The sequence below is a fragment of the Euwallacea similis genome, chromosome 6 (assembly GCF_039881205.1).
Source record: "Euwallacea similis isolate ESF13 chromosome 6, ESF131.1, whole genome shotgun sequence".
Classification (NCBI taxonomy): Eukaryota; Metazoa; Arthropoda; class Insecta; order Coleoptera; family Curculionidae; genus Euwallacea; species Euwallacea similis.
In genome coordinates, this window is record NC_089614.1 from 5,032,187 (window position 1) to 5,057,808 (window position 25,622).

At 34.7% G+C, this 25,622-nt stretch overlaps 1 protein-coding gene across 2 annotated transcripts; it reads right to left on the minus strand.

The window, feature by feature from the left end:
* On the minus strand, window positions 1-25,197 carry LOC136409609 (atrial natriuretic peptide receptor 2-like). Of its 2 annotated transcripts, XM_066391228.1 has the most exons (16): window positions 24,847-25,197; window positions 23,372-23,549; window positions 21,944-22,130; window positions 21,682-21,890; window positions 21,510-21,624; window positions 21,172-21,452; window positions 20,908-21,111; window positions 20,771-20,855; window positions 20,554-20,668; window positions 20,016-20,505; window positions 19,097-19,249; window positions 11,995-12,187; window positions 11,306-11,329; window positions 9,917-10,256; window positions 7,333-7,698; window positions 1-1,368 (listed from the first exon to the last, which is right to left on the minus strand). In XM_066391228.1, the coding sequence occupies exons 1-16, from the start codon at window positions 25,099-25,101 to the stop codon at window positions 1,045-1,047; spliced, it is 3,519 nt and encodes a 1,172-aa protein (XP_066247325.1). In that variant the 5' UTR covers window positions 25,102-25,197; the 3' UTR covers window positions 1-1,044. The 2 variants fall into 2 exon arrangements, with proteins under 2 accessions (XP_066247325.1, XP_066247326.1); XM_066391229.1 differs by lacking the exon at window positions 11,306-11,329 and having other exon boundaries at window positions 24,847-25,196.
* Between the last annotated feature and the right edge of the window lie 425 nt (window positions 25,198-25,622).

A 25,622-nucleotide genomic window follows, 5' to 3' on the forward strand; every position in this document is an offset into this window, starting at 1 on the left:
GCAACTGGAAGTTTCTTCGATCTGAAACTAAATTAGTAGAAAAGTTTACGCAAGATGATAGTAATAATAATAATAATAATAATAATAATAATAATGATAACGTTGGTGAGGATAATAATAATAAGCTACTTTGGAGTGTAATGTCCCCACGGGACCGAACAGAGCAGGTCAGACTATTTGACTTTCCTATGGACTTAACCACAGTTCTTGAACTCTGCCCGTCCATTGGGGGTACAGTGACCACTTCAACATCCAGCTGTGATTTAATTTTTACGCAATAATCTGAGTCAGTCTAAACTTATCTGGTCTCGCTTTCCAATGGACTTGGCTTTGACCCGTCTATTGGAAGGACCACTAGGTTACTAGCGAGAACATTAAATTGTGAATCATTTCTCTATCCTAATATAATGATAAAACCTTCATTTTTTTTATATGTATATTATAGGTAGACATGAATTTCTATTATTTCTTAAGTTATAAATATAAATTATTGTAAACGTTTAAAGGAGCTATGTAAAAAAGTTTCAGTTCCCATAGTAAATCAGCAATAAAGTATCTATCGCAGCCCCTCGCACGTGTACACAGTAGAACAAGTAGATGAGACTTGTAGAACTTACACATACAATGATTCATTGCATTGAGAGAGATAAGATCACTCAAATTTTTGGCTGTGATTTTAAATCAATCGAATCTTGCTTGTGGCGTTAATGTGGTAATTTTTGCTGCTCAAATAAAGCGCATTCCCTAATTCTAAACTTTATACTGGCCAGTTTAATTTAGAATTTACTACGCATATATGTGATTTGGTACTATTTCGATTTATAGCTCTTACGAAGCTTTTAAGTAGGTAGTGAACGTTTTCACTCCCGGGGAAATACATCAATTCAAAGAAATGCCATGAAGCGACATCAAGAAAATTGCAATTAAACAGACATGCAATCAACAGTGAAATTCGAAACAAATCGCAGGACATGATTAATGTTAACAGTTGAGTAACTCATGGCATTTCATAACATGAAGGTGAGCAATTAAATGAAAAATATTCTACGAAACGCCATCAAACGAAGGTTCAGTAAAGGAGAGAAGGGGGACTTGAGTTTCATCCTTTCGATTGTTCATCGATTGTTCCGGTACTTGCTGGTCTTTCTCTCCATCACTCTGAGTCCCTTTCGTGGTTTTCGTTGGTGTTTCAGAAACAAAGTTCACGTCGTCAAGACCCTTCCTTAAGTCAATGACTTTAGCTTCTTTGTGAACACTACGCGGATGTTGTTGCATGACACTGTGTTGGGGAGTCACAGCCTCGTCTCCAAGATACACGTTGTGTTCTTTTTCTCCTTTCAGCCAGTATGTCGTTACCCGGCCTTTTCCCTGTGAAAAGTTTAGTTAGAAATTTCCATAGCTGTGCTGGAGTCTTGTGCCAGACCCACGTTAAAGCTAATACACCTGAGTACAAAGAAATATATTTTATTTTAATTTAAACATTCACTAATTAACTAAGTACCTATATTGTATTCTCTAAGTGTACAGAACCTCTGAACGCAAGTCTCTCCCCATTGGATTCCATAATACATAAATGCAATTTCTTCCTAGGAGAGCCACCAAACTTTTATTATTTCCTGTTTAATATTACATGCTTTTGAGAGCACGGTTCGGCAATGCAATGGTTTGATTTTCAATAAAACCGCTATAAACTTGCTTCAGGTAAGATCATTCCCCCATTTCATGAATAATAAAGTCACTTGAAAAATGTATTTTGTTGTGATCAAAGCCAGTGGGGTAACAGTTCACACAACATGCTTTTGATGGAAAAAAAACTGGAAAAATGAATACAATTTCAACCAATATCGGAGGAGAAGATGGTTCGAATTATTCGCTATTGGCCTTTTGAGACGATAAGAAATCTCCCAAGCAGCATTCCAATATGCGGTGCGGTACCTAAGATCATTTTACAGGTATACATTCTATGCTAAAGGGACATTGGATAATTTGGGCACCGCCTTATAATGTAAATGCTCATTGAAAAGGATAATAATGATTTACAATAAGGAATGCCTGTATAGATGTTATCTTAGTGCACATGCACTGCAATCGATGCGAAGAGATGGGTTACTCGTAAATGTTTTATGTAGGCACAGCGCATCTCATGTATAAGCGACTTTTATATATTGAAAAGAGGAAAATATCGCGTTTTTAGGTTATTCAAATATTTTAATCAAAAGATAATTGTCTGTCGATAATAATTGAAAAATAAGGTCAAAAACTGAATTCCTAAAAGAAATCAAATTTTTTTGGTGTAAAATAAAATAGGCCCCTTGACCACATTTTTTTTTTCTATTTTTAGTTAAATTTTTTTAGTTTACAGCGGACTTTCAGATAAAACGAACTTCAAAGGAAAAATCTTTGGTTGTAACGAATTAAAATCTCTGTTTGACCCAGTATGCAGGGGATTTCCGAAAGTCGTTACATCGCATAGGGATTAGCTTGGCTTGTGAGCTTAGCATGTACAAGTGTTGCTGTTGATAATGCAGTATCAAAGAAAACTCGTAAGCAAATCTTCTACGTTGAATAGTAAATGTGATATTGCCAAGCGAGGCGCGAAATAAAGCATGAGATTAAGAAAATCAACGGTGAGAATCACTTGAAACCTTTAGACACCCTCCAAATTAGTTGCATATGTTCATATTTCAAAGACAAATAAATAAAAATTCTACATTTAGATTACATTTTTTAAAGAAGGTCAAAACATGAATGTAAAAAAAAGAATAAAAAATCTACGAATTCCACAGATGATCAGAGCCTTTTAATATGATTCTCGGGGTAAAGGCATAAAAATGTAACCGCCAGTGGTGCCATATTGCAATCGAGAGCTGAAGAAATTGGAAAAAATTGCTAAAAAATGAACAGAATAAATGTAGAAGAAATAGTGCCCAGAAGTTAGAAAAAAGGCATAATATATCCAGTGGAGAAATCCTTGAGGAGAGGACGTTCTACGGTTGATTGGACGTCGTAAAAGACCGGCTGCAGAATAAGTGACCAATAACTAGAAGAGATTTCAAGGATGAGGACGTCTTCAATGGCGCTGAAACCGGGTTATTCTACAAACTAACACCCGACTGAACTTTAAAATTGGAAGAAAAGAGATGTGGTGGTGGCAAGCTCTCCAAAAAAAGAAACGCTGTGCATATATATAAATTTAACAATAACAGAAAAAAGAACATTACTGGTTATTTAAAAATTCAGAAATCTTCAATATTTTAAGAATGTTGTAGAGTTTTCAGTAAGTTGCAAATTCATTAAGAAAGCATGGATGACGCGATTTTAGCAAATTAATTGAGGGGATAGAGTATTGAGTTAAGCCGGAAGGCCCGAAACATCATATTGTTAGTGGACACTTGCCTAGGTTACCTAAATGTAACAAATTTGGACTTCATTAGGTTAATGGTCGTTCTACCAAATACGAGTGCCAAGCTATAGCCTATAGATCGGGATGTTATCTACATTTTATTATGGAAGACTCCTTGTTTCGAAAATAGTTAATTTGATAATGGCTGAAAGAATTTCAGTATCAACCTTTGGGATGCAATAAACTTCATCCACATGGCGTGTCAAAGAGTATCAAAAGGTACAATTTTCAAATGGTTAGACGTGGGGAACTATTTCGATCCAGAAGATGATCTGCCTTTAATGGAATGATTGTAGAAAATATAACAAGAAGATAATGACAACAATTTTTCCAGACAATTTTCGGCGTTTTCGAAATGACTTCTATGCACGCTGATGACAATATTGTAACGATCAAATACCTAAATGATGATGCCATTGTCGCTTCTAATTTTTCTTCGGCTCACATTAATGGCCTGGAGGAAGGTAAAGATCACAATTGACCAATGATTGGAGAGTTAATATCAACTCCAACAACATTAGAGACTCTTAAGCTTATTGAGAACGTTCGAACCGGAAACAAGAATGTTAGTAACTGCCTTGAGTTTCGGAACACTTCACAACATGTTCTTTATAGATTAGCCTAAGTGGAGGAGTAGAAGAGTACTAAGAATAAGTGATAAGATTTATAAAAAACGGATCTGTGAATATTAATAATACCATGTATGCAATAAGTTTATGATATTAATTATAGGACCCGTTAAGGTTCATTATACACTTGCGATGAAAATTTCTGCATGTTAAAAAAAGGACACCAGCTGGCCCTATCAGATCATCTGCGACCATGTTTTTAATGAACAAAATCACTAAAGCAATTAGAGGGTAAAAGCGGGGAAGTGCAAGAACACAGCGAATGGCGCACACACTTTGAGCATCCCGTTTCCCGTGTTGTTTTGCTTACTTGCATCTTAACATGAGTTTTACTTGTACTGTGAAGTGTGCATTCACTTGAGCATTTTAGCCTGAACGAACCGAACGGGCGGAGCGCTCCTCAACGAGGCCAACCAAACAAAATCAGGATGCTCGAGACGTTTGTTGTATTCACTGTATTTCCGCACTTCTTGCTTTCACCCGTTTATTTGGATTATACACGAGAATAAAGAATGAGATTCAGGCTTAGGGAATATCACTAAGGCTTGAAAGATTAATGAATATCACTAAGGCTTGTCATGCGTCGGTCCATAAACGTGTCTGTAAACCGAACAATGCCTAACGCCTAAGAAATGAGAGTTAAGAAAGTTCTTGCGATAATGGCAACTGGCGCTTTTTTTCTGATACATTACTTAATGAAGAAGAAATAAAGATAAAAATGTGGGCCGGGCGCCTATTTTTAGGACGTAAATATGGGCGTTGATGGATGGTGCGGATGGATATAATTTAAAAATTTCACACGAATGAGTGCAGAAGATTTTGGAGAAGTAATATGTCTGGGGAGTTACGTAAGTATAAAAAAGTTTGTTTCTGTTAGGAGTGGCGTACTCATTACTAAATTTATCAGGTGTAGGCACGGCGCGTTCGGCTTGTTTGCGGTAAAATAATCTGATGACTGCGCTGACTTATAGCTCATTGAGGCGTCTGCCCTGGCTTAACATATTATGCTCCATATGCATGTGTCTAATATGACCCTATGCCTGAGTGGGGTAAAAAATCATCGTAGGGCTTTGTTCCTATGGTAACCCAAGCCTGGCTTTGAATGAATTAAAACGTACAGGATAACCCAAACTTAAAGTGCCAAACTTCACCAGTGCATTGTACATTTAAAAATTTCAAAAAAAAAACTATGCAACATTGGTCAAAAAGTACTTCGTGAAGAAAATACAGGGTGTCAAGTTTTCTCTCTGATGCACTATTCTCGAGTAAGAAAATAAAAACCGTTCAAAGTGCATTTTTTATTATTGTCTGATAAACAAAAAAAATCAACATAAACATTAAAAAAAATATTGATTAACTGGAAGGGCCTCAAAATGATTGCCCCCCGTTTTAATACATTGATTGCATCTTTGGGCGACTGCTCTGGTAGCCGCAACAATATGTCCTGGTCGTATAGCTTGACAACATACTCGATAGAAATTCCCCATAGAAAGAAATCTAATAAAATAATAATAACAATCTGCTACCAGAGCAGTTGCCCAAAGTGCAACTAATGAATTGAAGCGGGGTGCAATCATTTTGAGGCACTTCCAGTTAATAAATATTTTTTTTATGTTTATGTTTTTTTTCTTTATCAGACAATAATAAAAAATGCACTTTGAATGATTTTTATTTTTTACTCAAGAATGGTGCATCGGAGAGAAAAATTGACACCCTGTATATCGAAAACTAGAAGAGATATTGATGAAATTTTGAAAACAAAAAAAAAATTAATTAGTTCAAAAGAGTAAAACGTTTACATACATTTCAATATATCAGATCGATGAATACACAGATTTAAACTAACTTACAATAAATTGATAGAAAATTAAATGGATCTCACCGAGTCCTGTAGCTCTGTAGCTTTTACTATTTCAAAATGATAGAATTCCATGTCATTACTAATAATAAATTAAAACGTGGCTAGTTGGTTATTTGAGTTGAAAGGAAACAAAATAACTGACCGCAATGGATGAATCACATTGAATTTATTGAAGGATTTCAATTTAGTTTTCAAGAGGGAATAAGCGATGCTAGTAATTCATTATTTGGTAAAACGAATTTTAATTTACTCAGACTCTAAATTCCTGTTTCTTAGTGGTAAATATCACAATTCGTTATCAATTAGGCGATCCTAAACTGGGGACCATGAATTACGGCATCAATAAAACGATTATTTAGTACATATTTAAAATTTTCGATATAACAATATCAAAAGTCAAACAAAGCTACTTTGATATTTTCCTGATAAAATAATGAGAAACTTTCACTACCTTCACAAGCGATAAATTAACTGACAAACTAGGACTGGTACATTGAGATCTCTTGTTAATTAATGCATAAAAGGATTTCACCTAGATAAGCAACTAAGGCAGAAATCAAACAAAGATTTTAATTAAGCGTTAGCAATTATAAATTTGGCGCAGTTGCCAATTTCATAAGCTTCATAAAGCCGGGAAATTAACGGATTCTAGTATGCATGCCAAACCCCATCGCTGATATATCGATTATCTGATTATATTGGAAACGTTAATTATGTTCCAAATACGTTTAGAAGATAAGGTTAAATTTTTATTCCGACAGTTACGCTTCACGATTTCGAATAGTAAGAACGAACCCGTTTGTTTTACTTCCACTTTGTGTGAGACTGCAGGAGCATAAGAAAATTGCCCGTATCGTATTTTTGCATAATTTTGTGTAATCACTATTATGGGAAAGTAATAATTATTTGATTCACAAGAGGTAAAAGTAGTGAATTTACTGCCGCAGCAGTATTTATAGCCGAATCAAAAACTAAGCAGGAAGCTAAATCAAAAACACGTAAATTTTTTCGATTTTCCTGACCAGCTAAAATCATTTTTCATTTGATTTGTTTATGTTTTCTACATACAAGCATTTAGAATTTTTGAATTTTACGCCCTAGGCAGTAAAGAGCTTTTATTGCTTTTTACTGCTACAAAACTTTCTAATGCCCGATCAGTACAATGATCTCATTACTGCCTAGGAATTAAAAGTGACACTTTATAACCTGTTTTGTATCACTAAAAGGTCACATTTTGTGTCAATCGGACAAAATTTAAAAAATTTTTTTTTTATTATTATTCATTCCCTTAATGTAAATAGAACTTAGCTGGGCCGACGCAGAGTATTAATATTAAATGACAATTTACAACGATAGCAAGAAACACATATCATGTATATTATATAGAAAATAAAAGTGCCTCAGGATTAGAACCCTCAAGGACACTGAAAAATCCTCACCTTCATTTCAACGTCGCCCCGTAGTTCGATGTCAAAACTACCAACCTTATCCAAAATATTCTTAGTGGTTCCACTAATGTGTATTTTTAGAGGTAGCCCGTTTTGCTCCATCCTAGATGCAGTATTGACAGTGTCTCCGAAGAGGCAATAACGGGGCATCTTGTGCCCCACCACCCCCGCTACGACTGGACCACTGTGCAAGCCAATGCGCAGCCGTAATGGGTAGTCTGGTCTGTGACGAATTTTAAATTGTTTAATGGCTCCCAGAAGATCTAAAGCTAATCGGCTAATTTCGAAAGCGTGCTTAAGTCCGTTCCGCTCAGGAAGACCAGAGACTACCATGTAAGCATCTCCGATGGTTTCCACCTGTTTGAAAAAATTATTTTTCTCGGTGATTTATCAAAAACGGGGATTGATCGAGAATTAATGCAAGAAATGGAGTTCCCTCACTTGTAACCGAATTTCATTCCTTAAAGTGTGATAGATAAGTCCTACATCCTCATTTAACTTCAAACCCAATTTAAAATATCGACTTGACGCTTAATCTACCACTTTTAATGACCTTAAATGAAGACGTTTTTGGATATTTTTTCAATAGGATGCCAAGTCATTTAACAAATGAGTTTGAACGTTACAATTCTCGATATTCTTCCAGTCTCACGGTTCTGGCAAATAATGCCGATCGATTCTGCATTTACAGAGAACTTTACTAAAAAGAGCATACCAAGTGATACCTTTTCTCAAAAATCCAAAAGCGAAATTGCCTACTGATATTATTAATTAATTTTCAAAAATCCATGTCTGGAAAATAATAGTTGCCAAAACAATGAAATTCAACAGTGAAAACAATGAGAATTATTAGATCTTGAGGGTCTAATAATTCTCAATTTGGCGTCCAACCTCGCATTAGAAACCTCCATTAACCTCTAAATTTGAAGTCTATATCAGAATTAATTTCGAACTTGTGGAATAGGGGAGCGGTTGGATTTAGTCACACACTGCTTGAAAGCAATGGGTAAGTAATTGTTTCATAGCGCTGTCACATAGTTTTATTCAATCCATAATTATATTTAACGGATAAAATTAAAGTCATTATAAAATATGGTACTTGTTATACACCGAAGTACAAAAAAAAATGGCGCATATATTATTTTGGCTAGTTTTAAAGTATTATGTCTTTTGAAGCCTGACTGAAGCCATTTGCACGATCTATTTACGGTCGGGATAAGAAATTGTACAGAGAGATCATTTAAAGTTCGTATTTAGTCAGCTGTGAAGTTTGTTGAAGAAAAGAACGTACGTCGATAAAAATAAATAAAGCAACATAACCTCACTCGACTCCTTTATCAAATATTAATTTTAACGTCATTTTGCGGCATATGATCGAGCAACGACCTACTTTTTATCTTCTATTTCTCTTGTGTAAAATTCCACAGCTGGCGAAATATGAAATTTAAATGATCTCATGGTATTAGCAATTTCGTTGTTTTTTAATTTGCTAAGTTTTAATATACAGAACGTACCCAGAGAGTATGTTTCCTCGTTAATTTTTCAAACACCTTCTAGAGTAATGTAGCACCTACTAGAGAATCAATTCTATATCAGTGGTGGAATGGAGAGGATAATTTTATTGTTATCTGTTATCTATTATGAGATGTAAGATATATAAGAACATTAAAATTCCAAGAAGGGTTCAAAAAATATTCAGCCTTAAAACTAATCAGAATTATATATGCGCTACTTTCTGTATACTTGAGGGTAATATAAAAGAGGTTCGAATTTATGTATTGATAGGTAGAAAATCTGCACATTAATAAACAGAAAATAGTTTCTATTTTTGAATAATTGGCTGGAACAGTATATCTCATATTCAAAAATGTATACTTTTATTCTGTATTTGTTAAAAAGTATACAATCTCTAAAACCTAAAACGTTCACATGCATTATTCAGGTTGTTGTTATCTATGCGTTATGAAATTTATTCCAACTGGTCAGAAACCATCTCAGAATGGTTCGAGAATCCTTCTGAGCAAGTTATATTGCATACTTCAACTTTAAATGAACGATGCTTTTGTCCAGAAGAGTCCTTGGACTGTTGCGAGACAGTTTCCAGGTGAGTTGGAACAAGCCTATCATCATCAAGAATTGATTTTAGAGTCGCCTGAGTGTCTAAGATAAACCTGTCGTATATTCTTTTTAAAGGTCGCTTTATTATCTTATACGACTCTCTCATCCTAACAAATAAAGTTCCTGACAATAACCCTTTCTTGAGATAATAAATTTATGTCTTTATGAACCTACTTAATTTTTAAAACATATGCATGTCTAAAGCAACTGAATCAAAAGCAAATTTTTTCATGTTCTATTCATCTATATGTTGTATTTTTTTTACACCAAATTCATGAATTTTGAAGTTATTGAAGATGGAAATCAAAAAATTCCAGGAGAAAAAATATATTGTCATGGCGATGAGGGATAGGAATTCGCTAATTATAATTAATGCAACTTTTTCCTTAAATAGTAATTACGTTCACATGTAAATTGTTTCAAAATTATGAATATTTTCCTGTTTTATGTCGCTTACCTTATAAACTTCATAATGTTCGACTCTAGAGTCAAAAAGCCCATAGAGATCATTGAGTAAATCCACGACTTGCAAAGGGGTGCTTTCAGCAGAAAGAGCAGTGAATCCCACAATGTCACTGAAGTATATTGTTACGGAGTCGAATGCCTCTGCTGTAACTGATTCTCCCATAATAAGTTGTTGGGCAACACTCTTTGGAAGAAGCTGATAAAGAACTTCTTCACATTTCCGTTTTTCCTCTAGGTAGTCCTTGGTCCTGTCTTGGACTAACGATTCCAAGTTATTAGCATATTGTTCCATGCGAGTCAACAGGTTGTCGAGCAAGTTCATGTCATTTTCTCTGGAATCAAAAAGGGAAACTTGAAAGCTCTAATTAAATTTTACTCTTAAGAAAGAAAATTGTTTCTCTGATTCGCAAATCAGATGGTGATTAAATTTTTCAACACGAAAACAATAGAGAAAGCTCTAAAAATAATAAGTTAATTAAATAATTTTTGTTTTCTAGTTTCAAAAAGGCATCGCCATCCCTCTGACATACAATTACGGCCACTACAACTGCAGGAGTGTGTAATCGATATGTAAACTAAACGGGTCAGACATTGCATGCAAGATGCACACCCTGACATTTCTGATGATAAAAATATTTTGTAGCTTAATTAGGAAGTTAATAAGCTCAGGCAAAATTCACAAAGCTAGTACGTTTTGGACTAAGTTAATTGGCTATCTTTCTCTAAGATTCTCTCACATGAGGGAGATGAAAATCTTGAACGTCTCCAGTTTCGAGAGGGAGGTCGAAGACCCGTCTTAAAATCGATCCAGGCATTGTAATCTAACTGATGTTCAAAAAAGGATGGAAAAGGAAGTTAGATATAAACATTTTTGGCAACATTAGTTCTTTTGCTCTGAGACAGTCCCTGTTCTTGTATTGCTCCAAAAAAACTAGTGACCAGGATTGAAAAAGCTCCAGATAAAAGTATATTGCCAAAAATTATGGAAGAAAACCAAGAAATAGATGCTAATTACTTATAGAACGAATGCACTGGCCTTTATTCTTGAACAGCAGCTAAATATATTCATAATGACATGGGTAAGAAATTCTTCGCCCTCTGATAAATACAATTTATATTTTTCGAATTTCACGGATGGTTGCTAATTAATTATTCCACATTCGAATCGATATGAAACAGTTATACAATGCATAAAAATTGTATTGCCGCAATGAAATTCAGAGAAATAACTGTTTAAAGTAACCAACCACGTTTCTCATTTCGAACTTTTCCAGTTTATATAATAAATTATATCATGCAAATAATGGAAGTTTCGAGAATCTACAGGAGCCCTAAAATACTCCTAATTTAGCCAACAAATCTATACATTTTAAGTACTTACACAGATCTAAATATCCAAGGTTTGCTGTAAAATTATATACTCCTTATAGAAAAAATTAGGAAAATGGTTTAATGAGGACAGGTAAAAATGCTGACCCACTTAGATGTCCAGGCAACACGCAGCTTATTTTTAGCTAACCATATCGAAACACGAACATCTTCATTCATTTACTGCCGTCCAAATGGCATTACATGGAAAATTTTAAAGCAGCAATCGCCGCAATTTATAAGGTTAATGGGATATAGTTCAGAAACTGCGCATTATTGAATAGTGTTTCCCATGAATATTTAGAATTTAAGTGAACCTATTAAATTAAGTAATTAAAAAAAAATTAAATACTCTGAAAAAAAATTCCATTTTATTGTTTAACTAACCTTTAACATTAAAGCGTTCCAGAGAATAAAGCCTTTGTTAGTCTTTAAGGAGTTTTTATTTTAAGTTTAGACATTTTATAAGTAGGTGTTTTTCCGAATTTTAAAGCTTAAACTGAAAAGTTTGTTAAATAAGAAAATCAAGCGCAATATGTCACTTTTTAATATTTGTTTCCAAACAATGGACTTTTTATGGAAATGTCCTTAATGAGGCTTCTTACCAATACTTTTCAGCAAAACATAGCGAAGTTCAACCGTTTTGGGGTTCAATAAAAATACAGAAAACTATAAAATTACAAGGTAAAAATACAAACTTACTTTCTGCACATCTGTCGCAACTTGGTTTTAAGGGTGCCGAAATCTGGTCGTTCGTGAGGATCCTCTGACCAGCATTTTTCTATAAGGGATGTTATTTCATCGACTTGCTCGTTTACATTTTCACTAGAGATGGTCGGTCTTAATGGAGATCCGTCGTTTGCGTCAGGCCCTTTACGAACCAACTCGACAATTTCTGAAAAATATAAAAAAATACCTGTTTTAGCCTTGAGAGTTGGAATGCGAAATAATTAGAGCTTATTAAATCTGACGTAAATTTACAAATGTGAAATTGAGGCTAAAGGAAGGGTCAAAAATGAATTGTATGTTGATTAAAATTACTGAAGCACTGTCAAGGCATACTTTTTTCCAGAATTAAAAAGTTAAGTCAAACAGGGGTTGGAAAAAGGGGTTAGAACTTCGTCCAGGGTGAAGAATACGTGATCCGTTTATCGGTAGCTATTTAATTCCTTCAAGGGTCTGCTTTGCCCTTTCCTTTGCGAACATTCTTTCTATTCAAGATTTTAATTTTTTACGCTGCCAGCTTTAAAAGCTAAGCTTTTTAATACCAAAAAGTGTTCTTGTGCTAAGTTTGTCGAGGCCTTAGTTTTCGCGAAAATTGACCTAAATTGTTTCCCGCTCAGCTAAAATTAAATCTATCCAATTTGCCACACGAAAGAAAATGCATGTTAAGAAATCCTTTAAGCATGGGATTAATACAAAAACGCATACTAAGGGCAGTATGTCCCTGATTCTAACCATGATAATGCCCATTATAGTAAAGTAGGACCACGTTAATATGCGTATGTTCTTATTCAGACCATATTTAGAAATAGATACGCACATTTTGGCTTGTTCCGTGATTGAAGTGGGTTTTAAGATAGTTTAGCTCAGATTTTGAACATCCTATATACAGGAAGTTTCAAAAATACAGGACACTATCGTCCTTATTAATACATATCAAGAATTATCACCTTATAACGCCTCATCTCTTCTGAACTTTTTCCGTTTTTCAATCTTCATTCTATGACAGTAATGAAAGAAATTACAATTTTTAAATGTACATACGTTTAATTTTTTTAAACTTTGACTTTACTAAATTTGGAATACAGCACAAAAAATAAATAAAAATAGGGTTGAATGTACATTAATATATCTAAATAGATAAAAACGAGGTTTGAAATGAGATCAGTAAAAAGTCTCGGAAAATGAATAATATAGTTTAATCCCGTTTTTCTCAAGCAAGTAGTACTTATTGGTAAAATAATTTTTAAGCAGTGTCAGTCACATTGCTTCATTAATTTTTGTGACCTTCTAAACATAAATCTTGGCTTCGCTACTGGCATTCGCAGTGATATCGCAGGAGACTATGATTAATCACCATATTACCGACTGTTCACATTATATGCAAATGTACACCAGACATAATCCGGCATATGAAAATGAACTATTGTGCAATACTTTTTGTAGTTTTGTAACTTCATGCAACAACCAAATATTACCATACATAAGGAAAACCATCAGGTAAACCTTAGCATTCAATTTTCAAAAAGTCGAAAGATTGGTATTCGCTGTTACCGTGTAAAAATTCTTCATTTTGTTTCATATTTAAGCTTTTTTAGAAACCATTATCGTTTCTTTTCCATTTACGTATTCAACTTTAGTTGGCCAGAAACATACGCCATACGTTTCTCAATCCCTTATCTTATTAGTAGGTAAGTGCCCGCATTATTAAAGATCCTCCAGAAGATTCATGTTTTCAAAAACCACCAATACAGCTCGCCAACTTATACTTGACAATATTATTTCTTATGGCGGACTTCAGAAACACTTGATAGCTTCATGACCAGAACTAGAATAGGAACTGTCCGATCATATGAACACAAATTATTTGGTACCGTGGAACTCAAAGTGGTGGTTGTCATAAGTTGAATTCCGAGGATTATTGCAGCAATATAATACATTTGAGGTGCAATGGTTTCAATCAGTGTTTTGACATATATCAAGACTGAACCAATCGATTACTGTACGCAATATGTAAAGGCAGGACACACGAGAGCAGATAGTTGGTTGTCACAGCTTGGCCATTATTTAATTTTAAAGGGCGTTCACACTGCCGTAAGCTTCTAGTTGCAAAGTTGAAAATGCAATGTTAAATTTATTTCCATTTTGTTTGAAAAATGGCAAAACCTAAAGCAGTTTTTAAAACAGGCATGAGTTTCTAATAAAATTCTCTAAAATATTCCACATTTACCGACTTTGTATCTCTTGTGGTAACCGAGATACCCATAGATGTTAAACCAATTTGTAATGTGCGGTTTATTAATTAATATAATATTTATTTAGTAGTGTTATTATTTTTATCCAACGTTGTATAAGAGGAATATAAAAAATACGCGGCCGTGTACTTATATACATTCCCTCGCAATTAGATATGTAGTTGGATATTTATTGGTGATATTTTTACAAGGTAAAGTTGAAAATGCATTATAATTTATATAAAATTGACAAATAAAATACAAAACAGCAGTTTCCTGCTTTGCAGACCGAGCTAAAAGAAGAACATAATTTTAAACATTGAAGTGACTCAAAAAAGGTTCATATGATTCAACCTATTTATTTTAAATGAAGCTCCCTGCATTTTTGGATTTCCCACAAGTTTCTAAAAATATTTCTCTAAAAGTATCCTATTCGGGTTTTTCGATGTTTTTGAAATATCGACGTTTAAAAAATAGTACTTTTTACACTTTCGACAATCCTAACTTGCGTAATTATCATATTTTAAACATCGATATTTCGAAAGTCAGTTAATTATACATATTTGTGTTAATAAAGTTCGATATTCATGTTTAATTTGGCTCACAGCACAATTTTTTTTAGTCTCATAGCACAATTTGATAATATTTTTTTCTTAAAAATGAATAATTAAGTCATGATCAATAATCTGTTCTATTTCCACCCTACTCGTATTGCAATTTCCAATTATTATGCTTTTTCTAGACTTAAATTAATGGTTCTATGCATTTAAGTGTGAAAAGAAAGTAAACTACGGGACACAATCGAAATAATTGATCATCAAGTTCTTAAGCACCCCAGGGAATAAAAAATTGGAGTAAAAATAGATTTCTTTGAAGGGAATTTAAACATCGCGAATAGTCCATAGGGTTTACTATGAAGGAGGAATTCGAGAACAAAGTGACAACACCTTGACCCTGCTCATGTATTATATTGCCCTAGATGTGCCCTTCAAATCTTTTACAACGACATTCGGGTTTACTTTACAGTAGAAAATTAAGTTTTATCTGATTTTATCCCCATACTATTCAGGGGTCGTGTTTCAATAATTAAAACTATTGTGTATACGGATTGGATAAAAGATAACGAAAAAGTCTTTTAATTAAGTTGCACTAAAATGTATTTCGAAAAATGTTTTGCAATTGATTGGGTCTGAAGGTAATTAAAAAGAATCGATTTTTATTCAGGCTACAATGCACCTCTTTCTTCACCAGCTGTAAAAATAGAAAGCTTAATGCTTTAACTGATTTTAGGTTTTAAAACAACAAGTTTAGGTAAATTTGGTGATATAAACAGTTTGGTGTATGCATTGGACGCTGTGAAATAAATAACGAGGTGGGTTGTCCGAAAAGACATACTCGTTCAATAAAAATTTCGTTATAATTCGAATTGAATCGAATTGAGCCATATTCCATATTAATTCAACTCGCCAATCCACATAAGCTGTTTTATCAAGCCCTTTAAGACTGCTATTATTTCCACCTTGTTGCATTTCGCACAGCGAATCGCTTGACAAGACAATCCTGCCTATTGTAACGCATTTTAGTCTGTTGAATGACGTAATACCTGCTCTTGATGATGTGGCTTCATCAGCATTCAATTCATTTAATTCATTCAACAATAATTAAATCTTTCACAATTCGCGCACAACAACTGCTCAATTTAATAATCAATATGTCTCGAAACGCTATAACTGATCAATTTAGGCAATCGAAATTCGGAGGTTTTTTTTTGAGAATTTTATACACCAAGTCCATTTGGTTGCTGAGAAATCACAAGTCAAGGTTGGATGTAAATGTTTACGAGTTCCTTGCGGAGAATGATAGAAGAAATCTAATGAACAGTCTTATATATTCGAAAAAATGATGAAAATTTAAATTGTATTGGGCAAGTGTAACCTTTTTAGACATTTTTTTTACTTGCGATAAATACACAATTTCAGAAAAGGTTTACCATGGTACTTCTCATTACAATAACTTTACACAACACCCTGTATCTATAGTCTTTCCTCGGCCTCAAGCCTTATTATTATGTTTTCAACGAGGAATAAGAGATTATGCCTTTTCCTGAAATTTTGAAGTCTCATTTTGTATGCGAACCACGTTTTACCATTATGGGGAGTAGCGCAAATAATGATTATGTAAGTCCATCTTTTTTCGTTATTAGTGACTAACAAAATTCTTTCATCCAAAACCTCAAGAAAAACAACAGATTTATTTTACTATATAGTAAAAAATAAATCAACCTTTGAGTTTTTACCTTATTAATAGTGAATTATTTTATTATTATACAAGCAAATATGTATATGAGACGAATTTCGTATGAGGGTCCATAATTTCCTCAGTTATTGAACATTTTATTTGAACTCAGTCATGTAAAGCGTCGCTTTGGAAAAAAATTTCTTTTGATTCGCCATCCAAATTCCGAATGTGTGTGTAGAGCCGAAATCAATAAAAATTTACTATAAACGGAGAACGGCATATCATACTCTTGAGAATTATAATACAATATTACTCTCCTGCACCTTGGAGAAATATGCAACATATTTGCTATTTAAATTAGGTTTACACAGATACGCAAATTTTGTCGCATTATATTCAGTCGCCCAGAAGAAGAGAAAAAAGTAATATTCAAGTTTTATAGTTACTCGAGTCTGCAGGTATGAGTCCAAACCGATGAAAGAGAGCGTAGCTGCAGTTGTCACAATTGAGGGTACAAATGGGCCTTCGCACTTCCAAAAGAGGGCTTACAGCGCGTCTTGGACTGGTAGAATTCGAACCCCCAGGACTAGGGGTGTCTTCTCTAGCAGGCAGGTTTAGACTCATTCTCAGTTGCTCTTGTTTTCTTTCAGGGCTTCTCACTCGGGAAATATTAGGGCTCACATCGGGGGGCTTCAGCGGACCAGGTCGCCCCGCGACTTCGGATGAAGTCGGGGGTTTCCAGTCAGACATATTTCCCCTACGGGAGCAATGTTGCGACTGTCGGATGCCGTTTTATGCGGCGGATATTTATTAGCGCGAGGGGCGTAGGGCGGGTTGCGGAAATAAGCTCGTAAACTTCTCTGATAATTTAAATTTCGCCCCCGGGCGGCAGGGGCCGCTTGCCGTCGAAAGAAATGTCTAACATAGTTGGAAAAGTTACATGCGAAAAATATAGTGTCCAAATATACCTTTTGTTAAAAATCGATTTCCATTAAGAAATGGCCTCATAAACACCTTTTCACTTCTTTTATCCAGCCTTTATTCGTATATAGAGGCATCCCAATAAACTCAATTCAATCCGCTTTATGATGTAAAAAATCAGAGGTATCTCACAAAAAAAACACGTACCTGGTAATGACAGACAACCATAATAACCAAAAGGTCCAAATTTATTTTTAAGTTGTTAAAATGGCTAAAAATTCAGAATTCAAGCTTCACATACCTGTGGACTAAACCTTTTTGTCAATTTGCCGAAGCAAAAAACTACCCCTGTATTGCCCACAGCTAAGCGATTACGTAAAACTAAAACAAACCATTCAAAACTATATTTTTAAATCTGTTTGTATTTTAATACAGGGTGGACATACGATCAGTCCTCTGTTTAAAAATGTTAACCTTCCATGATGTTAAGATCAAATTTAGGTGCTATATTTGGACTACATATGTTGTACTGTCATACGTAGTCACGATCATAGTGAAAGTCGAGATCCATTTAACAATTTATTTCCTTTAATATCGTAGAATGTCCAGGATTTAAAAGGGGCTGACTTTACACTCGCATTGTATATGTGACGTGTATTAGATATTTACATAACAAGTGTAGAGAGTAGCTTTTAACGCACGACGAGTCTAAAAGAAATAAAACGCTATTTTAACTTATTTAAAGATTAATTTGATCAATTTGGTTAACTTATGAACATTTCGTCTTGATTTTGTACTTTCAGAGTAAAATCGTCGTTTCAGACAGTTTCGGTTCGTTTAAATTTAATTTTCCGTGTTTGAACTGATACCAAGTCCATTTAATAGATTTGGCCAAATTAGTTGAATTTCGCATTCTATTCATGCTTCTGGGCAAATCTTCGACATTTGGCGGTTTTGGAACATTTGTATGAAATGTTGCACATGAGCGGCAGACGAGGGCGGCAAATGGGCGAATGTGTTAATCAAGTTTCTTACGAGTTATGTATGCTATTTTGCCCGAGGTCACGGACCATATAGAAAAAACAAATTAAAAAAGTCTTCCTTTCCCACTAAAACTGGGAATCCAATCGCTTTCATAATTTTTGACTAGGCGATGTCTTTTTCGTCGGATTTCGACACATGTAGGATATAACTAACCTTCGGTAGGGAATATTTTGCCTAATTCATTAATATAATAATAGATTGCTAATTCTCTTAGCCAAAGCAAGTCATTGCGCTGTGTCCATTATTCATTCAATTTTCTTAACACACGTGTGTGTAATCATTTGCTTTCGCGACTATCTTCGTTTGGTATATTTAATTTCATAAGGGATGGTGGGAAAGAGATTTTTTTTACAATTAGGTTTTTCTTTAGATTCTTTAAAGGATTATTGGGCGAAAATTGGAAGCAAATAAAGCCATTGTTTCTCCTTGACCCGAAAAGGCACAACGAGATTCCTCCATATACATATATATATATATTTCTATCTTATCCTAAAAGTTCAAGAAGAGTAGCTATTGGTAAGGGATGAATTACAAATTATTTAAATGTATTTTTTTAATTAAATGTACATAATACCTTTTCGAATATCTTATTACCATAACGTAAGTTTTTCATTACTGGAAATATGTATGTGTGATTGTCTTACCTTTAGGTTCCAAAGTAGACCCTTTAACGTAGAAAACACCTTCTCTCATGATTATTTCTTCCATAATTATACCAAAAGAATAGACATCACCCTTTGGCGTTCCTTCAGGTGTCGGTGCTATCCTTAAATGCTCCGGAGCAGTCCAGAGGTATCCTTAAATCAAGAAATGCCATATTTAGTAAGATGCCGCTTCTAATGAGGGTATAATGTGACTTCCTTTAGAGTTATGATACAGTGTCGGAAATCTCTGGAAACATCTAAATATTTCCTTAAATATTTTTGTTTCAAAACCCGGAAACGCATTGGGCAAGATTTACTTTCAATTATAAAAAAATTACTTTTTGATGATCTGATAGTTATCTTTATGGACACCCATCAAAGTTGTCATGCCAGAATCATTTTTCTCAATTTTTCATGGAATTCTAAAGACGTTAGTAAAATTTCAGTGAATTTGGTTACGCCCCGCGCACATGAGAGTGAATGAAACATTGTGAATTGCTCATTACGACGAGTGCTAGTACGACAAGCTCGGCGACATTGTGAAAATCCTTCTCACAGATTTATTGCGTTGTCGCGAAAACTGATGATAATTAGTAACACGGACAATTCAGATTGCTTGACAGGCTTCCATGTGTGTTGAGCTTAAAAATTCGCTGAAATTTTAAAGGCGTATTCAGCATTGACAACCCTTTCATTTAAGATATCACACGACATATCTTGCTATTAAAAAATGACGATGACGTCGCAACTTTGACAGGTGTCAATAAAAACAAATATCAACGTCATCAAAATTTGTCATTTAAAGTATCGTGCTTCCAAGCTTTGACGAGAACAAATAATTTTTAGAAACATTCAAACGTCCTCCGACTTTTTATAGCACCCTGTATAAAACCTCACTGTGACTAATCCAAAACCTTACTTTTCCAATACTGATACGAGTCTTCCTCCGATTCGGAACTTTTCTCATTGCTTCTCAAAAAGTGCAGGCCGAAATCTGAAATTTTCAGCACAAATCTGCTGTCTATTAAACAGTTAGAGGATTTAAGAGCTCCGTGAGATTTAATGGGGCTGCCATGCAGATAATGCATCCCTCGAACTATATCCAATATTAAGGATATCCTAAACGACCAGTCCAAATTATACTGGGGATTCTCTAAAATGTCCTGCAGACTGCCTTTTGGACAATACTCGATTAGGAGGCAGTTGTTGGGGTTGTCAATGCAAGCCCCGTAAAACTTGACAAGATTGTCGTTGGATAGATTTTTCATCGTGTTTAGCTCGCGTAGCTGCGTGTGTTTTAAGTGGACTTTGATGTCCGGTAGTTTCTTTATGGCCACTCTGATTGATTTGTAATACCCAACTTGGGCAAAGAGTTGCTTGTCCCCTGCTAAGCTCATTTCGTCTATTTCCTAACAAATTTACTATTAAACGTGATCTTAAGATCTAACTGACTTTACCTTTAAAGGCGCAATGGAATGAATGCTGCTCCTTCTATCTTTTGACAGGAAGGCTATATCGTCATAATTGACTTTCCACGCTTCCGAGTAAATCTCAGCTTTTAATCTGTAATGTCTAAAAGAACGTTTTAATTGAGTTGATATTTTGCGTTTTTAATTTCGGACTCGAGGGCTTTTTAATTATCATTATTTGCCCTGGTCAGAAATGCGCACTTACCTGTAAAACATACTCCCGACTATAATCAGTCCAATAAATATTACGCTAACTAAAATAATAACTAGGATGTCCACTTTATTGTAAGCTGAAATTAACTGATCAGAAGTCGGGTTTTGATGTGGTAAATTGACACTCACTGGGACACTTTGAGAGATCATAGCCACATTTAGGCACATCGTGAGGGAATAGGGTGTTGCCAGGTTCCCAAAAAGTTATGTTTCTATCCCTCGTCGAATAGACTCCTATAATCTTGGACACTCCCTTTTTGTCTTGAGCTACCAAGGCGTAATCGGCAACTTTCTGCGCGTTGCAATTAATTATTAACTCTTCGTTGTTCTGGTCTGTCGGACCCAATTAAGTTCAAGTTTTTTTTAATTTACGCTTTAAGGCGCGTTCCTTACCTTGATACGTCTTTCCCATCATATACTGTATCACGTCACACCCCTTCAGGGAATCGATTTTTTGAGTGGCAGTTATATTTTTAATAGTTTCAGCGTATATGAGCATGCCATTATAGACGTCATCCAAGTAAAATGAGCCTCTAAACGACTGGTTGGAAACTTTATCGAATTCGGCCTCCCTGTACGGATAAAACGTGAGAATTGCACCAAAACCCTTTTTTGCCAGATCGTTGTTCTCTATGTCGTTATCGTCATACCAGGGTCTATCTGGATACGGCGCGCTGAAATGTCAATACGTTCCATTATATCGCAGTTTACCATATCACACATTTTCCTACTTGTTATAAAGGGCAAAGTTGAGCATCAAGTATTCGTCGTTATCCATCATGCCCATCCTAGCAGCCTCTATGGCTAATTTGCGGATTTCTGAATGATTTGCGCAAGTCAGCATTACTGTAAATTGTCCGCTTTATACAAGTCGTGTTGTGCCTGAGCAGCTAAACTACATACTTCCGTAATTCACTCCTACTTTCTCTCTTAGAAAGTTATCGTAAGTGATATTGAGGACTTGCATATTACCAGATACGTAGTCAATTTCTGTATGGCCCCCCTTGAATTCTTCTATTAAAGTAGATAGCAGCAGGTAGCAAGCATTTTCCCCGGCTATTTCACTCATATCATCATTTTGCGTCATTAGCACAAATCTTTTCCATTGGAAGCTAAAAAATGAGGGTTTAGAAGTCAGTTTTGCAAAAACAATGTGGGTACATACTTTTCAGCTAATAAATGCAAAAACTCTCCATGGGACGCGTACCCTGCCGATCCTATATTAACTAGATGGTAAAATTCATCCGTCATTTGTACTTTTTTTTTTGAGGTAAAGTCGAAGGTGAAACCACTGGGTGATAAAAGGGGGGATCCATATTTACCTAAAACTTTGGCTACCCTTCCAACACCAGCTAAAAACAAAATTGTGGTTTGTTAGTGCATGATGAAACATTAAGTGAATAGAAGACTTGTTTTCTACGAGAAATAGCTTAAGTTTGGAATGTTTAGCGCTTACGTAGGAGTAGGTAGAATGCATGTAAAGGAAGTAATAAATTTGCAGGTGGAGCTGCTTTGCAGTCATTCCACTAGTTGCAATAGATTAGTATAGGTAAATAGCGAACGAGGTTGAGCAAAAATAATTGCAAAATAAAGCAGATAATTGAATAAATGAAAAAAATATTTGGTTTAGAAATTTGAGACAAAGTCGCCGTCGCTTGCTATTTCAGCGCTCTTTCTCTATTAAAATGTAATTAGAGAAAGGATGACTGATTGACTTTGACCTACGTTTGAATACCAAATCGCTATCCATCTGTAATAGTCAAATGCAACCAGGGGAATTACCGCCAAGCAGATTTGCTCGCAAATTTCCATTCTATAATTTTCCATTTTGTATCCTACTTCTGCGTAAACGTTGAAATCTCCAATCTTAAAATATTCATACAGTGTCAAAAAAGTCTGAAATATCGTTATTGTCTCAAAAACTATAGTAACTTAATAGAATTTGAAGGATTGTCATACGTAAATATACCGAGCTTGATTTAACAACACCTGTTCGAATATTTACATAACTTCTAGGTAAACGCTAAAAATCCCAAATTTCAAATAACAACATTGATTAATTGTTGTTAATGAGTTTTTGGATAAAATTACGTGAAACATTTTTCAAAATTTTGAAGTTTCAGAAGGTAAAACAAAAATTTAAAAAAATATATTTTCCATAATTTCGCAAATGAAACACCTACAGACAGTGTTAAAGTTTAACCTAAATTCTTAGAAAAAAACCATATTGTGAAAATTTCCCTCCAAAAATTTTATTAAGGCAATTTTTCAATACGATTTTTCATGGGCATATGCCGACCTTTCGTGGACATTTATGACACATCTGATATAATTTTAGGGAAAAATATTGCAGGGAAAACTCTTTTTAATGCACACATAATAAAAACTATCAGGCAGTAACCGAGTTGAGTTCTAGTTAATTTGTAAACAAATTTGCCGCATACCAAACAGGTTATCAACCACTATGGCCACTTTCTGTGCACAGTAAAAGTGATAAAATGTTATCTCTTATGGAAAAGCGGAAGCATAAACGAGATTAATTTTTTTTTGTATATTAAACATACGGGAAAAATACCGAATAGGCTTTACTTACCGAGGGTGTAATCGCACGTAAAGCCAATGATGACATGGGGGCACCAGTCATTGGCGACAACTATTTGTCTTAAACCTGCATCAGCCTTACACTCGTCATCAAAGGATTTAATTTCGAAAGCTACGTTTGTGAGAATTTCTTTGGCTTTTTCAATGGCATCGTAAATGACAGTTGAGGTCTGTAACAAAGTTCTATGATAAAAAAACGTTAAACTCTAATCTGATGAGATAAGGAAGAAGTCGCATTAATCATATGAACATTTTTTTGCTTTTTTATCGTGAATTGAAATGCAATTTTTGACTAGTTCCCATAATATTTTGATCCGTCCCGGTGATACATAATTTAGAGCGTCTGCGGCAGTTTGAAGTACTTTTACCTTTATATTATATTAAAACTTAGGCGATAAGTTATCTTTAATTATTGAACTCGTTCTGACTATTTTTAGATGTCATAATGTATACATTCTTAAACGTTTCATAGTTTTTCACAGTTACGTTGTTTTCTGCGGATAACCCGACTCACACACATGAAGAAAAGAAACACACATGCTGGTCTTAAGCTCCTTCATTAACCCAACACACTGTAGATAGTTTCGTCACCAATAATATCCTATAAATCAACGCAATCAGATACTAGTAAATAATAATCAATCATATTGCTGAGCAAGTCAAATGCTGAAAAAATCATTAAACTGTTCATGCTGAGGATGTTACTCATGTTTCGACTGATTGTTCGCTATTTTCGGATGTTTGTGCAACATTGTGTTTTTGGGGCCAATTTAGGAGCCCCAGTAATTCCACTTACATATCTACGAGAAATGTTTTAGATTGCAAAAATATACCGAATTGGCGATTACGTCTATTGCAAACGAAAATTTGTCGAAATCGATTCAATTATTGAAAAATAAATATAAGTATGTGCTGATACATGCTATTTACATGCGTCTATCTACAGTATCTCTTGGAACAACTGGCTGGAAGTCACTTTATCAGATGTTCATACGACAATTTTTGCACTGAATGTAGCAAATAAATGGGGAAATTTGGAAAAATTGGTATACGTCCAACTCAAAATAAATTTAGGTAAACGAAATTTTAAGGATTATTTTCCCCTTAAAGAAGGGCGTACTTTGTCCTCTGTCTGGCGCCTCCGTCCTTGTTAGAATTTTCTAATTATAAAGGCATGAGGAAATTTGGTAATGAAAAACTAGGTAACATTATATTGTGTAACGTGACGCCCGTATTTTATACAGGGAAGGTCTGTGTGTAACGCAAATTACTTTCGACATATTAAAATTTGGGAAAATGGATGCGTTGTTTACCAACATTAATGTCGCTTTAATCAGCGCTACCGAGAAGACGTCATTTATTTAAATGCATCCGTAACGCGGCACTACAAGTAGCTATTTATTTATAACATTAACCGGCATTTCGATGAGACGACATAGATAACGATCGAAATTAAAAGTGTTTTACCCTGTTCAGATTTAGGATGTAATTATCACTATTCGGGAAGAGTACCGCTACGTGTAAAAAACAGCCAGTTTCATTGCAAATTTTGCAGGATTCCTTTTCCAGCAACTCAGCCTTACAGATGTCGGGAGAAGTACTGTTAAACATAGAAGAACAATTGCCGATGGGCCACTTATCGTACTTGAGGATGCTATTGTTAAATTCAGAGAGAGCGAACGAAGGAAGACCGAATAGGATCACTGCTAGTTCAAGTAGCATCACTAAGTTCGTTCAAGTAGCTGTCATTCGGCTGTGATTCACTACCCGCACTTTCAAACACATTTTCTAAAAGACTTCGATAGACTGATGCCTTGATAGCTGATGATAGCGAATATTGATATCATAGACCGCGTAGTTATACTTATATACCACGATAATCATTTTGCAGGACTGTACTGAAGACCATCCGGATCGGATTTATTTATTTGTTGATTTGCTTATTTTTTGGCGTGTAAATTTTAGACGAAAACCTGAAACGGTCTAATGAATTAATTAAATTCAGATTGATGTATTTTTAAACGTCTAGATCGGGGATCTGTAGGTACAAGTAACGTTACCACAGTTATAACTATACCTACCTACGCATTTGCATTTATGAAATTTAAATGTAAACTTTCTTGCCCTCGCGGAAAGTTTTTAATCAAAATCTTCAAACGGGAAATGTTTAATTTAAAACATCTTTGACATTTCTATATAAACAATTCACATTTTTATATAAACTATTATTTCCTTGGAAGTGG

Coding starts and splice junctions, on each gene's coding strand:
- LOC136409609 (XM_066391228.1), bottom strand. CDS start 25,101: ATGCTACTTGAACTAGCAGTGATCCTATTCGGTCTTCCTTCGTTCGCT. Junction 21,453..21,509: donor AACTTTGCCCTTTATAACAA/GTAGGAAAATGT, acceptor TTGACATTTCAG/CGCGCCGTATCCAGATAGAC. Junction 12,188..19,096: donor GTCTACTTTGGAACCTAAAG/GTAAGACAATCA, acceptor TATATTTTTCAG/AAATTGTCGAGTTGGTTCGT.